This window comes from Phyllostomus discolor, chromosome 2, assembly GCF_004126475.2.
Source record: "Phyllostomus discolor isolate MPI-MPIP mPhyDis1 chromosome 2, mPhyDis1.pri.v3, whole genome shotgun sequence".
Classification (NCBI taxonomy): domain Eukaryota; kingdom Metazoa; phylum Chordata; class Mammalia; order Chiroptera; family Phyllostomidae; genus Phyllostomus; species Phyllostomus discolor.
The window spans coordinates 188737969-188755594 of record NC_040904.2 but is presented as its reverse complement, the minus strand read 5'-3'; the positions used below and the strand labels follow the sequence as shown (position 1 = coordinate 188755594).

The 17626-nt window shown below is 40.3% G+C and overlaps 1 protein-coding gene across 1 annotated transcript in view; it reads right to left on the bottom strand.

Annotated features, from left to right (window-relative positions):
* PLBD1 (phospholipase B domain containing 1) overlaps window positions 1-17626 on the bottom strand; it is a 51456-nt gene that overhangs the window by 23653 nt on the left and 10177 nt on the right. The window contains exons 2-4 of the mRNA XM_028533404.2: window positions 16720-16939; window positions 3954-4037; window positions 2414-2552 (exon numbers count right to left, since the gene is read on the bottom strand). Of these exons, the coding sequence (XP_028389205.1) occupies window positions 2414-2552; window positions 3954-4037; window positions 16720-16939 (443 nt within the window). The remainder of the gene's footprint in view (window positions 1-2413; window positions 2553-3953; window positions 4038-16719; window positions 16940-17626) is intronic.

The following is a 17626-nucleotide window of genomic DNA, read 5'->3' as shown; positions in this document are numbered from 1 at the left end:
ATATCCACAGACTTGGGCAAATTCTCCTAAGACAGCTGCCTCTCCAGGTTTTCTCAGTCTCAGCAGTAGGGGGGTGCTGTGCGTTGTAACATGTTTTACAGCATCCCCGGCCTCTAGCTACTAGATATGAGTATTACCTCCCAGTTTTGACAACCAAAAATGTCTCTGGGTATTACCACATATCCTCTGGAAAGAAATCACTCCTAGTTGAGAGTCACTGCTTCACAGCAAAAACATTCAACTAAGGTTTTTTTTTAAGATTTTATTTATTTTCAGAGAGAGGGGAAGGTAGGGAGGAAGGGAGGGAGAGAAACATTGATGTGTGAGCCCTTGCCTCTTCCAAGTGCACAACTAGGGAACCTGGCCCACAACCCAGGCATGATCCCTGACTGGGAATTGAACCAGTGACCTCCCAGTTTGCAGGTCAGTGCTCAACCCACTGAGCCACACCAGCTGGGACAAGATGCTTTTGATTTTGATAGTATGTTTAACATAGGACTAACTGACTTCACAGCATTAACCCTGGAGCAGTGATCAGACTGGAACATGGGCCTCGGGCTAACTGGATAAGCACTGCTCTGGTGAGACTCAGCCCACTAGGCACAGGCGGTGGGAGGGCACACACAAAAGACATTTTAGCCAAAAACCAAAGCAAAAACCCCAACCTAACTATTTAACTTAAAAAATGACAGGGTCTTTACTTCATTGATTCTTCTTATGCTGAAAATCTTGATATCCAACATTTGTTCAGATGGAGAATAACACAATAATTAATAAATAAGAATATAAGAATAAGCTCTGTTCTAAGAATTCACAGCTGTAAAGGTACTTTTGCCCTACCCTCTATTTACTTACTTGTTTTATCTTCCTATATCTGCCTATTGAACTTGATCAGATTTCAAAATCACAATGCCAATATTATTATATAAGATTACCGAATAGAATTTCAGGTTGTTTTGTTTTAGGGTTTGGGTATTTTGTTTTTTGGTGATTCTTCCTGTTCCTGGGACCCATCCCACTGAGGACAGACAGTGATAACTGTGTTTTAAGGGCACCTGCAACGACCGCTGTCCGTGTGGTTTTGCCGTGAGCTTGATACACAGTCAACTACGTTTGTGTCAGCTTGTTTCCAGATTTCAGGGATTGTGTTTCTTCTCTGTGATTAAATTTCCTTTTATCGTGATAAACAGCATTTACCTGGTTCCAAAGCCCAATGTAAATGTATAAAGCAAGTTACATTCAGAGAATTGTAGCCTTCATCTCTTTCCCCTCCACTTCCTTTTCTTCCTTCTTTCATAAGTAATTCTTTTTTTATTTTTAGATTTTGGTCTATTCTTTCATTGTTGTTACTTCTTGAAAAGATACGCAAATCTGTGTGTCTATCTACCTGTCTACCTCCATTTCTGATGTAAAAGGTAGCACAGTTTTCACAGAGTGGCAGGTCCTGAAAGTCACTCCATAGTAGTGTATGGAAATCTACCTCATTCCTGTCCGCACCTAGATCATGTATGCAGCCAGTCTTCTATATTTTGGCTGTTTTTAGTCATTGGTTATTATAAATTATCTGCAATGAATAGGCTTATATTTTTGCCAGAGAACCTTTGTGATAATTCTGGAAGTGGGTCAAAGGGTATATGAGTATGTGATTTTGGTACTGTCAAAATTCCTGCTGAGTGGATATACTACTTTGCATCCTCACCAGTATTTTAGGAGAGTGCCTTTTTCCCCATAGCTTTGTCAACAGCGTATGCTTTCACATTTTAGAATTTTTGCCAAACTGACAAGTGAAAAGGTGTTACTCAGTATGGTTTAATTTGAATTTGTATCTTATGAGCAAGACTGAGATTATATGATTTATAATTTTTTGCATCACTTTTCTATGAACTGTCTCTTTTGTATATTTTTGTCCAGAATATGTGTATATGTGTGTTTGGGGGGGATATATATATATATAATCTCCCTCAGGAAACAAGGGCTCCATAATTTTAGAGGTAATTAAATGCTCTCTCTAAATCCTCAATGATTCAGTAAAGCTTTAAGAGAAAATCATGTGTGGGCATGTGTGTGCACAGATGCGTGCTGTACAGGATGTGAAGCAATCATTTGTACCCTTAGACATTGTGCTTTCATGGTCACATCATGTAAACAGTAGCTTCTTCAGGTTATTTGGACAGCCAGTACATTCACGCCAGGCTCTTTACCCGACCCAGAGGACAGTGTAATGAAAGAGGTTGTGAAAATGCAGAAACAAAAAGCTCGAATTTTGTGTCAGACAATGAGTCAGGATAAATAAGATGGTACTTGTGTGCAAGAAATGTATACTCTAATCCTAATTTGATCTGCTGCTATATTGGAATGTAATTTTAAAGATTTTTAATAAATCCTATATCAAGTAGCTTCTTAAAAGTCTCACCTTTTCCCCTATTAATATAGACTTCTTCACTGCTCCTAGATACAGCCCATCCATCTGTGCCATGACATAGCCGGTGTGTCTCCAAAGCGGGTCGTCTTCATAATATTTGATGTTATTACGTGTCCACTGTTCTTGCTTCCTGAAAGAGAACTTAGATTCGTCCCAGAGGCCTCCGTGGTTGCTCATCCAGAGCTAAATTAAACCCAGGCATTTCAAGATAACATGTTCTGATAATTATGGTAGTATAATTTAAATTCTGGATCTTCTAACATTCCACTCCCTCTGAAAGACTATCAGGGCAAATCCGAAGTGATTTTTAATTCCCCCCTGGGACGAGGACTCTCCCTTAAGAGCTTCCTCCATGCTGTATTTGGAACCAAAAGACAGGTGTGGAGTTAACCTACTGGGATACTGAGACCTAAGAGAGGCAAGGAGAGACGGTCCCAGTACATTCATATCAAATCCTGACATCTCAGTAAGTCAGTAAGCGTAAGTTGATCGACTTCATTTTTGTATGTAGAAGAGGTAAAGTTAAACAACAGGAAAAAATAAAAACTCCTAAGGGCAGGGTCGCTTGTATATGTTTCTATTTTGTTCAGATCATTTTCATAGTTTCTGGTTCATTCTATTTCAGTTGTTGCTAATAACTTCCTCAATGCCTGTCCTAGCATGCGTAGCAAAAAAAAAAAAAGTCTTGTTTTTCATAGTCCTTTCATTCTGTCTCTCTTCTAGTTCTCTGCACTTCATGGGGAATGATGTGACATAACTGTATGCTGAAAGTCATTTCTGGTTTGTTCAAGCTATCTGTAGATCAATTTTAGAACATGGTGTTATTACTCGATGGGATCTAGCCCAGCCAATGGTTTTTAACTGATACTCTGTAGCACTTTAGCATTCGATGAAGAGGTTCCTTAGTGTGTAATTTGGAGGGCCAAACCAAGAGTTCTTCTATCCCCAAATTAATCTCACAGTCCACCATCCCACAGACATATGACAAATTTTCTGAATATTGAGAATTATTAGTCTTCAGAAATTTTTATTAAAGTAGAAATATTCTCAGAGACTGTTAAGAGTTATGACTTTAGATATGGGCTAACACTACAGTAGGATTAGTCCCCAGGCTGCTGAAAACGAAGCACCTGACAGAAGAAAGAGGGAGGGCCCCAGAGGAAGGAGAGTCACTCCCCACACCCCCTCCCACCAGGGGTGGGGACGGGGGGGGGGGGGGGGGGGGGGAAGAGGAGGAAGCGATCCAGGGATTTGATTTTGCTTGCCCTATACTGATGGTGTGTCCTCCTCCAGCTGTGCAACTGATAATGTGATATTTAACCTGACCTCCAAAAGAGCCCAAATTAGAGGGCATGATGTCTGCAACCAGTTTTCATACTATCCCACAAATGTGCTATACCTCACTACAAGAACAACTCCAGAGTCCTGCCTGAGGGACAGGAAAAGAAATCAGCAAAAGGAAAATCGTGGTTTGAAATGACACATTCAGGCCCCGCAGCTTCAATGGGAAGGGAAAAGCGATGGTACGTACTCCATGAACTCCTGCACTTTATCCACGATGGAAGGATTCTTAATCAGCTGTGGGTAGAGGTTTGTGAAGTGGTCATGTATGTGTCTGAAACGATAGATCAAAATGGTTACATTTCTATTTTTTTCCTTGGATTTCTCCATCACAGTCAATTACCCAATCATCTGGCTAACAGGGATGTCCTCTATTGCAAAACTTCTCTAGTTTTCTTTTTATAAATCAAACAGTTTAAAATTGGGAAATATTGCTAATGTACAGAAAAGCATAGAATATAACACACACTCAAGTAACCATTATATAACCTTATTAAATCACTCTATTTTGCCATACTTGCTGCATATGTTTTTTTAAAAGAAATAAGCGTGAAGCCCCTACGCACACCTTCTTGTCACCAGTTCCGCTCCCTTCTTCCCAGAGGAAACTACGACCTTGAATCGGTGATTAATTACACCATCATGTTTTCACTGCATATATATTTAACCATAAATAACGTACGGTATTATTTATCATGTTTCAGACCGTATTATCTACCACTTTAACTTGTTTATTTCTCTCAGCATTACTTTTTTTAAAAAAATCCTCACTCAAGAATGTGTTCTACTGATTTTAGAGAGAGAGAGAGAGATAGACATTGATGTAAGAGAGAAACAATGATTGGTTGCCTCCTGCATGCGCTCGGACCAGCAATTGAACCTGCCACCTTTTGGTGTATGGGACAATGGTCTAACCAACCAAGCCACTTGGCCAGGGCTCAACATTATGGGTTAAAAGAAATATCTGTGTTATGATCTGCAGCTTAAACTAATTCTTGGCAGCTGCTGATGGTACTCCATGGGATGACCACTAAAACAATTCATGTATACATACCCATCATGGACATTGAACTGGTTTTTAATTTTTCACTATCATAATGCATTATCAAATATTGTTGTAAATGTCTCTTTTTACATACTTGAATGTTCTTCTGGGATATACATAATATATAGAAGTAGAATATCTGGGGCAAATATTCTATACATCTAGAGGACTCGATATTGCCAAACTGTCCCTCACAGTGACTGCACCAGCTGCCACGCCCCCTGCCCGTGTCAGACTTCTCCCTGCCCCACCACCTCACCAGCACTGGGTGTGGTCAGACCTTCTCGTTTTAAACAGTTTAGTGGGTGTTAAATGGTTTCTCATTGTTTTAATTTCCATCCCCTGCCCCAGGATTATTGGCCAATTGGGATTCTGTATTTTAAAACTTACTTTTAAAAATGTGTTTCAGATGCTGTACAGAAAACATTTTTATTGAGATATACTTGACACATAGCTTGTGTAAGTTCCAAGTGTGCAACACCTTGATTCAATGCATTTATATACTGCATTATAATTAGTACTGTGGTGTTAGCTAACATCTCTATCAGGTCCCATAAGCATCACTTCTTTTTGTGGTGAGAACTATGAAGATCTATCTTTTAGTGGCTTTGACGTTTACAACAGACTGTTATTGACTACCATCACTATTTGTCTACGAGGTGCAAGTCTGTACCCCTAAGCAACACCTTCCAATCAAGATCTTTTTAACTGATGAAAATAATCCATTTACATTTATTGTAACTTTTATGTATTTGGAGTTATTACTACAATCTTTTTTGTTTTCCATTTACCATCCTTTCCTTTAACCCCCTTTTGTTTCTTTGTTCAGATAATATTTTCATTATCTTTTTTAGTTCTGCTGATTTAGAAGCTGCAAAATGTATTTTTATACTCAGTGACAATTAAAATTTTAAAAAGCACTTATAACTATCCACTGCCTTATAAAGTCTAAGTGAATTTTATATTAGGTTGGCAAAAAGTCCATATGGTTTTTTCTATAATGTAAAAGATACACTTTTTATTTTCACCAATAACTTTAGTGATTCGGATATTTCGAATATATTGACTATCTCCTGTGTGGTATGAGTTGATTGTTCTCAATTAATGTCTCTATTTGATCGCTATCAACTTCAACTGGTCTACCTGACCATGGAGCATTGTCAAGCAAGGAATGTCCAGCACAAAACTTCACCAACCACTTTGACACATTCAATCATTCACAGCAGCTTCTGCATACACTGCACAAATCTTTTTTGCATTTCAGGTTTTTTTGCCTTTCTTGATAAAGAATACTATGCTGAAAATGTTACGTGTTTTCTTCCATCTTCAATATTAAAATGACTACACAAAAATTCACCAATTTTGGTAAACTTCTTTTTAAATGCATGCTGACATGACAGCTGTCAGAAGACAATCTATTTGTTTTTAATGAAGCTAAAGACAACTAAGCACTACTAGAGCCATCTTACAGAAAAAACAAAGGAACTTTTTGGCTGATCCAATATTTCTTTCCTCCTCAAAACATAATGCATATTTTAGCAAGCTTTAACTGCCTACTGATATCTCCCATTATACTATTGTTCAAAGATTTAGTTTTATATTTTTTAATTTAAAAATATTTCTATTTAACTTTTTTCCTAATTTTTAACTTTTACAATCCAATTTTATTAACTTCTTTGTTTAGTGGAAGTCTGTGGGTGGTAAACCATTTTATTTTATATATTTGAAAATATCCTTTTGTGACCTTGCTCTTGAATAATTCAAATGGTTATAAAACTCCAGTTATTTTTCCTTAGTGCTTTTAAGATATTACCTTTCTATCTTCTGACTCTATTGCTATTGGTGAGAAGTATGCTGTCAGTCCAGCTGAAATTCCTTTGTAGTCAATGTCTTTCCTTTCTGGTAGATTTTAAGATTATTCTCTCTATCCTCAATTTTCTGTATTACCCGCTCTGTTGTAGCAATTTAATAGTCTCTGTCTTCCAACTAAGGACTCATGCATTTTTTAATTTTGATAAAGCCTCAACTATTACCCTATCAACTATTGCTTTTCTGATATTCTCTCCAGTCTCTTTTTCTGGGGCTCCTAATAGATATGCATGGTTTGTCCCAAAAAAGTCCAGCCATTGTTAATCTAACAAGAATGGTTTGTGTGACATGGATGTAACCTGGCAGCCAAGGAGAGTGGACTGAAATGCACATGCATGAACAATGACAACTTCACTGTGCTAGTCAGAGAGGATGACTAGTCACTGAGTGAGCATGTGTATTGTGTGGCCATCACATTCAAATTGACTGAGTGAGTAGAGCAACAAATCTCCATCAAATTTTGCATTAAACTTGAACATTCCTCCACAGAAATGATTTGGATGATTCAGAAGGCCATAGCTACTGGTGATTGGCAGCTTCATCTAGATAGTGCACCCATTCATGCATCATTTTTGAGTTTTTTTGAGAAACATCAAATCACCCAGGTGACTCAGCTCCCCTACAGCCCACATTTGGTGCCCTGTGACTTCTGGCTTTTCCTAAAACTAAAATCACCTTTTAAAAGGGAAGAGATTTCAGACTGTTGATGAGATTCAGGAAAATACGACAGGGCAGCTGATGGCAACTGGGAGAACTGTGTGAAGTCCCAAGGTGCCTACTTTGAAGGGGACTGAGGCATCATTGTCCTATGTATGACATCTCTTGTATCTTGTATCTTCTTCAATAAATGTCTACATTTTTCATATTACATGGCTGGATACCTTCTGGACAGCCCTTGTATACTGGAGTTTTTTGAACTCCTCTATCTAATAGCTTTCTATTTTTATCTCTTTATTTCTTTGGGCAGCATATTATGTAATCAGTCATTACTAACTTCTGATACAGAATTTTTTGCTCTGTGTCTAGGAACTACCCATTTATCAATATTTTTATAAATTAATTTCCATAATTGTATTTGTAATATTTCAAATAGGTTCTTTTAAAATATCTCATTTCTTCTTTTCTGTTTCATAAACTCTTCTAAGTTTTTCTTCATTTATAAGTTGGAGTTCCATAAGCATATTGAAAGTTTTTGTTAAAACATTGCATAAAATTAATCTGGGTGTATTCATGATAGTGTTGATTTTGTTGACTTTTTCTTAGCATTCAATCTGTATATTTTGGAACTTTAATGTGAAGGCATTTTTATTTATTTGTTTGATCTCTCTCTCTTCCCCTTCTCTCTCTCTCTCTCTCTCTCTCTCTCTCTCTCTCTCTCTCATTTTCCCCTTAGCATATCTCTCTGACTCTCTGAGAACCAGATCTTACAATAACTTTGGGGACTTCTTTCCTATGGAATACTGCAGCTGAAATTGTAAATGAACCCACATATGTGTGATTTGGTTCTAGGTTGTCCAGGCCCCTTTCCCAAGCTCTTGGTTTCTTGTAAATCTGTAGGCTATGATGCACATCAATAGAGCTTACTCTGTGGTTGCCTAGTGCACAGTCAAAAGTAGCAAAGTAACTTCGGCTTCCCAGCCTTGAGTCAGCTCACCCAGCACACCGAGGCCTTTGTGCATGAGCAAGTTGGGCTGATCCAGACCAAGGCCACAGCAGATTCATACTTCATCACTTTGCTTTCTATTCCTTTTCTCGTTCAAAGAATACTGAATCTCATTTGGGCATCCAGCAGAATTACTATGATACTCTTTCGATGTATTTCATCTGTCATGTGCTGTAAAGTTTTGAGCAAAGTCAGTCAAATTGTGAACCCTTTGACTCTCTGGTCTGAAGCTTATGTCAAGTCCTAGTTTTGGTTTTCATTTGATGCTTTTTACTGACCTAGGAAGGTCAGCATTGTAAACAGGAAGTGGCTCAGATTTTAAGATAGGGAATTTGGCTCCCTGTGCTTTGGAAATTTAGATACCCTTTATCAAGTACAGTGGGTCCTCAAACAATGTCATTTCCTTTAACGTTGTTTTGTTGTAACATTGATGAGAAGCAGTAGGAACTTAACTCTTGTTGGTGTCCATTAACCTTTGGTAGAACTGGCTTCCTTACAAGTCACTGCATTGCAATTCCAAGAACATAGCAATGACATTAAGCGAGGACTTACTCGCTTACTGCAGTTTCCAGAACCAAAACCGATAGAATGAGAATAGAGTTTTATTGCCAGTGAGGTAAACAGCGTTGAAATCAAATCCTTTGATCTCTTTTATTTTATGGTCCTTGAATCCAGTAAATGTTACTTCAAGACAGTGTTTCTTTCAAATTATTTGTAAATATTTTTAAAAAGTTGAATGATCACATTTAACTTTTACTTATATGTCTTTATGCCACCACATCTATTTGATGATCAAGTTGGTCACCCTTCCCTTTCCACCACCTCTGCAACGAGACAGGTACGTGGATGACAAGGAAGAGGCCCTCTGCCCTGGTATCACACTTCAAGTGAATGAAATGCAGGGATTCTGAGGAAATTTGATGACTTTGTTGCTCAGGGAGGTTATAACCCTACCGTTTCCCACTCCAAGACTGCCTGGGGAAGTAGAGATAGCTGTTTGGACTGTCTGGACTCATGAGCCAAATATAGCACTTCTGAACACCTCAGTGAGTTTGGGGCACAGCCAAATGTGTTCTTTTGGTGAAATCAGTGGACCTGGGAGCTTATGGACCCAATGGGGGCAGAGGACCTATACTTGTGGTGAGAAGTGCAACCTCAGATGGCATTGAGTAGGCAGCTGGAGACCATGGGATCTTCATCAGATGTCAGGTAGGGACTCACCTAAGCTAAAGACTAAATGAGATTGTTTCACTTTGGTGGATGCCAGAGAAAGATACAGGAGAACCACTGATTAAACAGCTCCACCTCCCTCTAAGAAGCCTCAGTAACACCAATCCATTCTGGGAAAAAGTGGAACATTCTGAACTGACCCAGCTAATATGATAAGTTATTTTCTTTATGTAGAGGACTATGGTAACATTTTTTATAGCCATTAGGGGGAATGGCTTGTTACAATTAAAATGATTTTTATAAAAATAAAGTTCTATTTCTTGGAAAACAATATATGGGCTATTGCCTTGCCATGCTTACTCAGGCAAACAAAAAACATTCATAATTTTTACACAACATTTCCATCATTGTATTCTTCCTAGTTCCATCCACAGTTCTGAATCCCCTCAATTTTTCAGTTTATTTAAAAAATAAAGCAGTGTTTCTCAACTGGAGTGATTTTTCCCTCTAGGGGGCATTTGGCAATACCTGGAGACATTTCTGGTTGTCACACTAGTGGGTAATGTACAACAGGATGCTGCTAAACATCCTGCAACGCACAGCCCCCACACCAAAGAAGAACTCATCCCAAAATGCCAATGGTGCCGAGGTTGAGAAACCGTGAGACAGATGAACGTTAATCTTGACTGGTGGGTGGTCGCTGAGGACATCCATGTAACCACAGACAAGACAGATGGAGATATGGGAGGGTAACTGGGCTCGAACTACTGAAAAAAAAATTTTTTTTTTTTTGGCAGAGACTAGATTTTTCAATTCTGACATTCAGAGCATGGGAAGACAACCCCCCATCTTGAGATCAAAAGTGGAGGCCTCAAATGATCCTGCTCCATTCAGGCACCCTGCAAAACACAATCCATGTGCAGGCTCCTTGGGTTGAGGCCCTTCTCTGATCCCTGTGCCTGGGACCCTACACATTTGTTGGAAGAGAAATAGAATATAGTAGTTAGAAGTACAAGCTTTGAATTCTGGGTAAAGCTTGACTTCACCACTTTTAGGCTCTGTGATCACAAGCAAGATGGCTAATTTCTCCACATTCTGAATTCTCACACTAGAATCTAGGTCACAGATGTGTTAGATTTAGCTTTAGCTCGTGTGGTGTGTAAAATCAGTACATTTCCTCCTAAGATGGCTGAAATTTTGCTCACTTTCATGTCTCACACAAATTTTTATGAGAGAATCATGAAGACAAATGCATCTTTTCCTGAATCTTTCTGCATTACATAAATACACATTATTTAGCACTCACTTGTCATCTGCTGTCTCCTACTGTCTTCTGTTTTGACTTCCTTGGTCAGAGACCATATTGGGCTGCTTTAGTATTTCCCATAGTGATTATTCATTGGAGTGGGTGCTGGTGTGCGTATATGTACAGGTGTGCATGTGCACAAACTCTGTAACCAGATAGCCTGGTGTCCAATCCTAGCTCCTGCTAGCTAACTTTGTGACTTTCATATCAGTGATATGGAGATATTAGTGATAAATACCTCATAATATCACGTGGATTAAATAGTTTAATATATGTGAAATGCTTTGAACAGTGTCTGGTACATTTTAAATGATATATAAATGCTATATAAATGCTATATAAATGTATCATCATCATCATTTTGTGGTTCATGTTAAGTTTCAATAATTACTAGTTGATGAGATTTTTGACATTTTTGAGAGTGAGACTGTGGTGTCTTACTTATCTTTCCTTTGCCCACAGCCTTGACCTGGAAGCCTATTGAATTTATAATATCAAAGGGGTAAGCTGGGAGTGTGAAGGAAATTTTTGAGCTATTTCTTGGCAGTAGGCCAAACACAAAAATGGTACCACCATTAACTATTTTCTCCACTTGTGCCATATAATTTTGCTAACAATCTCTCTTAATCATAGTTTCAGCAACTGTTGTGTCAACATATTAACTTGAAAGGCGTCCTCTTTGAAGAATGTACTTAGGGATTAATTCCCCCCTGACCTTTCTCTCCATTCCCAGAATCCGGTACGGGTAGTGTAACAGGTATTTGTTGCACTGAGTCGGCTCATGCTTACTGGGCGATTCCAGGGGTCATTTCACCAGCCACTTCAGCAACACAAACCAGAGCAGACCAGGTTCTTCACACCCCCATTCTTCCCAGAAAAGTTTCTTGACTCACTTTATTAAAAATCAATCTATGACTATTTAGCAGATTTTACATCATTAGTGAAACATCAGAAACTCTGAACTTGCAACTCTAAGGGAGCCACCCCACAGAGTTAAAAAGAAAGGAAGAAGCTCCATCTGATCAAGGGTTGTAGGCAATGCAATGCATGGAAATACGCACCTCACTCTTCTGATTCATCTCTAATAGAAATGGAGCAACAACAGGATTCAATTAAACCTAATAAGCATGTAATTAAATTCTGCTGGGGGCAGAAGCACTGGGCCAGGTGTCTGGGGTATTCAAAGATGAATGAGATAGGACCCTGCCCTTAGGCACTAACAGATGGTGCGGGGGTGGGGTGGGAGAGACGGAGCTCCAGTCCAGTGGGAATGGAGTCAGAAAAAGCTTCATCAGAAAGACAGCCTCTGAGATGCATCTGGGAGGTTGGGCAATATTTCAGCTGGTGGAGATGGGAGAGGCAGCATCTGGCTCTCGGGAATCTTGGCTCTAAGAGTTGCTAGAAAGGGGAGGTGCGAGAGGCTGAGGGGCATCCCAGCGCAGCCCAGGAGCTCTCCTGGGGTGAAGATTTGCATGGTGAGGTTAGTAGCCTGCAGTGAGTGACTCCCCAGGAGATGAGTGGAGCCATTGAAAGAGGAAGAAGAGAGAAAAAAAAAGCGAGAGCATGTGGAAGGGCTACACAGTAAAAAAGCCTCTGAAAATATCTCGTGCCTACTGCAAACTCTGGTCTAGATGAATCTGCTGTTGCTGCCGCCGCTGCCTAGGATGAAATTACTCTGCCAGAGCAGCAAGGGTAGATGACCTTGAACCTCATGAAAAGTACAAAGGGCTGGGCCCAGGACCAAATTGTTAACTGGAAGTGTTGTAAAAGTTCAAGGAAATGACAAATTCAAAGGAAATGATGAAAGATATAAGAATACTTCTTTGTATGTTTTCATTTGGTCTCTTGAGTATCCCATAGGTTGAAAAGAGCAAATTATATCTTCCAGGGTTGGTAAATGGCTCTCCTTATCTGAATATCTCCCAATTGTTCACCACACAATATCCATCCTCTCAGATACCTCTTCCTGCCAAGAATCAGGAGATGGTAAGGAACAGCACTCCATAGTAGACGTGGTGCTGTGGGGAATGGTGGCAGCCCTGCACTCCCACTCCTCGGCAGCTGCCTGAGCAGCTTTCCAAGTTGAGAGGCAAATGAGAAAAGATGGCTCTTTCTTTTGGCCTCCGGCACAACCCACTTCCTTGTCAGCTCAGGCTCAGGTGCCCTTGCTCCAAGGCAGTGTCTGGGTATGCAGGGTTAATCGTACCTGGCAAAGCATGACGACTAAAAGTCCCCAGGTGTATGTTGTATGGTTTAAGCTGATGAAATGATATTTGTGTAAGAAGATGCTATTACTTTGTAGACAATTGCCCATGTGTAGCTGAAAACAAGCCAGCAAACAAACAGAAAGCCTAGCCTGTGACTTGCACTCCTTCTCTACTATTGGTTTTGTGGCTACAGCCTCAGCCTCCAGATAGCTGACATTTAAGCTCTTCTGCTTTGCTTGAGCGAATGCCGGGGACCTTTGCTCAGAGGGAGCCACACTGCCTCTTCCTGCTCAGTCCAGATGGTGGGCTGTGTAGCTGTGGTGCTGACTGCAGACAGTCCTTGCCGCCGGTCTGGGAGTCCGAGTCCCATGAATGCTCCAGCATCCCCTCTGTTCTGTCTCCCTGCTAGAGCTCATCAATGTGAGCCCAGCTTCTCGACTCCATTTGGTATATCTTCTTCCCTCGAGGCAAGCTCTTGGGCATCAGAATGTGTAATAAACCATCTCCTGGACCACATCAGAAGAGGAGGAAGGAAATCGATAGCTTCCTCCTTCTCTCCCCTCTTCCCTAACTCATTGCTACAGGTCTGTTTTAAGCATGCTGGGTCACATCCCACTAACTTGAGCTTTAAGCTAGGCACAAAGCAGTTCCTCTTAATGCATGCTGATCTGGCAATGCCCCTACTGATTTGACTTTTCAGGAAGGCACTTAGAATGACAGTCTCTGCAAAGTAGCTTATGGGAAATAAGCTACCCCCTCCCCCATCCTTTTTATCTGAGGGAGAGAGACAGAGACAGAGAGGATGAAAGAGACATCAATTTGTTGTTTCACTTATTTATGCATTTATTGGTTAACTCTTATATGTGCCTGACTAGGGATCCAACCCACCACCTTGGTGTATCACAATGATGTTTTAACCAACTGAGCTACCTGGCAAGGGAGGAAATGCCCTTCTAAAAAGAGTTTAGATTGGAATTCTTCCTCATCTTCCTTCTCTTTTTTTCCCCTTCCTTCCTGCCCTTTCTCCCTCCTCTTTTTCTCTTTTCCTTCCCTCTTCAAATATACAACTACTGACCTCTCTCTCCCTTCCAGCCCCTTCAGTTGTTTATCATGCATCTTCCTGATCACCAGCAGCTCCTGTTCAATGAGATCTATCACAGTCTCTATGGAGCAGTAGTCCCTCAGACTCTTGGTACCACATACAGGAAGCCCATCCTTGAGCAGGTAGGGAGAATTACCATTGTCATAAATACAATGTGAAGATGAACAGGGCGGTCGTCTTTTAAATTCATGGAACTTCTTAGCACTCTGTGCTTGGAATAGAGGACGAAGACCTTCGAATGGTCTGCATCCAAAGCCTTCCACAGTACAGCCCCCGTTGGCCTTTCTAAACCTGTTGCCCTCTGCTGGCTCAGTCAGAGCCTCCACCCCTGGCTCTTTGGAAATGCAATGTACTCTTTCAGAGTCAGGGCCTTTTCCAGTACTCTGTCCTACTGCTTTCTGCCCAGAATGATTTCTTCCTTCTTCCCAGCCAAGCCAAATAAATGGTTCTCATCTGTCAAGCACCAGACCCACAACTCACCCTTCCACAAAGCCTTCTTTGACTGCTCTGGTCCACTGGGTGCCTTCCTCTAGGACTTTTCTGGTACTTAGGATTAAAGCCCTCCTTTCTGGTTTTTCTGTGCAGTGGAAATGCTGCCAAGGGTTTCCCAACGCTCCCTTAAGGACCAGCATTGACTGAGATTGCGAGACTGGTCTCTCCCTCTCTCCTGATCCCTCACCCATGGGCTGCTGCTACTGGTCTGAAGGGAAGGCTGACTCAGTTGCCAGATCCTGAAAATGGATCACAATATGCAAGAAGTTGTGTATTTGCTTTAATATTAAAAGACTGACTTCTACCTATGGAATTTTCTTGGAAAAGACACAGCAAAAGGCAAAGAGAACAATAAAACAGTGTGACTAGTAGCTAAGTGACTTATTTTTTTAAGAAATAAAAGTTAAGCAATTTTTACTCCAAAATAAAAGTATATAAAAAGTTGTTAATAGAATGGCTCCTTTATCTATGGATGTTCTTAGAAAGTGGATAAAGGTAATCAAGGATAGGTTAATGCTTTATATTAAGAATTGGGGGGAAATGATAAAGTCATCCACAAAAGTGAAATGTTAAAACCCGTTTTTCCTGAGATGGAAGAGTATTGGAAACGCCATCTTTGTCAGAGCCTTCTCAGCCACACTCCTGAGCTCTCTGGAAGGGACACCATATCCAAGGCAGACATGCTTATCCTTACAACAGTCTCAGGACAGCAGTTCAGGACTACAGCCACTGTTTTCAAATCGCAGTCTCCCTTAATAACCCACTATGTCTGGCACTCATGAGTTCATCTACTATGCTTATATTCACACGACTTCAGCCCAAATTACTTCTTCAGCCATGACCAGGTAACTCAGTTGGTTAGAACGTTGTCCCAATACGCCAAGGTTGTGGGTTCAATCCCCGGTCAGGGCACACACAAGAATCAACCAGTAAAAGCATGGATGGGTGGAACAACAAATCATTGCTTTTCTCTCTCTCTCCAATCAGTCCATCAATAAAAATTATTTCTCCAAATTTGCAACTCAATTCAAATAACGCAATCAAATGAGTGAATACAAAAGTGGATAAAGATTTGGAAGGAAAGATAACAAGTTCAAATTGTACATGTATAATACAGTCAGAAACATGCTTTTACTCAGTTTATAAAGTTTTATACACCTCTGAGTAGTATACTATATGAAGGGGTCTCCAATAGTAGGGTAACAAAAATTTGGTATAAAAACAAAAATGAGAATTTCTAGTTTAAATTTAAAATGAGCAGCCAGAACTTAATAACCAGTCATCCAACATTTGATATAATCTCCAGAATGCAGAAACTGATTAAGATTGCACTGCACTTACCATGACTAAGGCGGTAACAGCGCAGAATAAGGTTTGGTTAGACTGCCCTCAATAATCTAGGTCACAGAACATTAAAAATAGAAAGCCAACTTATCCAGACACTTAATAGCAAACAAAGACTGAGGCTTGATTAAATGGGTTGCAACTTCCTTTTCCTTAAAGAGCTTTTCTCTTAAAAGGATGAGTCCTGTCTGCATTATCATTAACTGCATTTTTGTTATTTTTGTAAGACAAAGGACACAAGAACCAAGTAATAATAGAACCGGAATTTCAATTTAAAATCAATTTCAAATTTTAAAATTTCAATTTAAAATCTCTTTAGCCACTTGAAAGTATTGTTCTAAGTCTGTTGAAAAGAAATGCTCTTACATTTTATTTTTAATTAATCTTCTCTGCTTTGTGGTTCTTGAAGAGTCACTCCACCTCCTACTTATTTTCTGCTGGACAATCAGTAACTAGTAGGATGAGATGGCTTAGCTGCCTCTTAAATCAGTTCCAGGAGAAGGCAAGATTTAAAAAGCATGTGCCAGGCCAACTGAGCAGTGCCGCAACTGGGGGCTTTGTTTCTTGTAGGCAGGTACTGACTAAGAGTACAAATGTAATTTCAATGTTTCTATCATAGGAGATATTACTACAGCTACTAATGTACATTAGCATAGCTATTAACATACAATGCCAGAAGACAAGGGCTACGCTGTTGGACACAGAAAAAGACAGAGGTCCCCTAATAGTTCTCCACCGTGAGGGACTGGGGTACTTACGTGGCAGTGAGGTAACCCTCCAAAAAGCCAGCCACAAACATGATGACCTCATTGCTCAGATTCTGAGAACCATACCCTGCTTTGATCTCCAGGATACCCCAGCCTGTGGTGTTCATAGTGTTATTGTAAAAGCCATAGGCATCCCCACTCTTGTCTAGTACGTTTTTGACATGCACTGTCTTTTCAGCAGGTATCCAGTACGCAGTTGCATAGGAGACTTCTGGAAGAAAAGAAAAAGGGAATAATGATAGGATGCCATTCAACTGATTTTCTTATGCATTTTCCTGCTATGTAAACAATTCCAACACATTCGCTTTTTAAAGAATTCCATTCTAACAAATTGGGAAATCTTCCACTATAGTTTGTCTTTGTTGCAAGTAGGGGAAAAACCAGAACCTTCATCATGGGGGATCAGCCCATAGCAAAAATATCAGTTAAAGCTTGCGGGGGTGTAGTTATAACATCATAGGGGTGCGTCTCTGGGCTCCATCCCAAGCGATGGGATAGCAGCCAGGACCGGACCGAGCTGGAGCCCCGCCCACTTCCTCACTCAGCCAAGGACAGGTTCACGTCCCTGGTCAGCGGGGCCTTCCTCTCCGCCCAGAAGCTGGGTCAGAGCATTTGTATTCTCTGGCTCCTTATCCTATTTTTCCTGCTTAATTCTTACATGACATTCGATTCCTATTTAGCAAAAAATAAAAAATAAAAATAAAAACTATCACTTGTGACCCCCTCAAGTTCTTGATAATTTTGTGAATTCATCCTCACGAATCCATGTGTCTCTTCTTGTTCACTTCAATCCTCCTACCCCTGCATGCTCTGGATCCCACCCCTCTCACTTTTTGTTTGGAACTTTGTCCCAACCTGTATCTTCTTCCTCCAGCACCCTACAGTTCTCTCTCTCTGT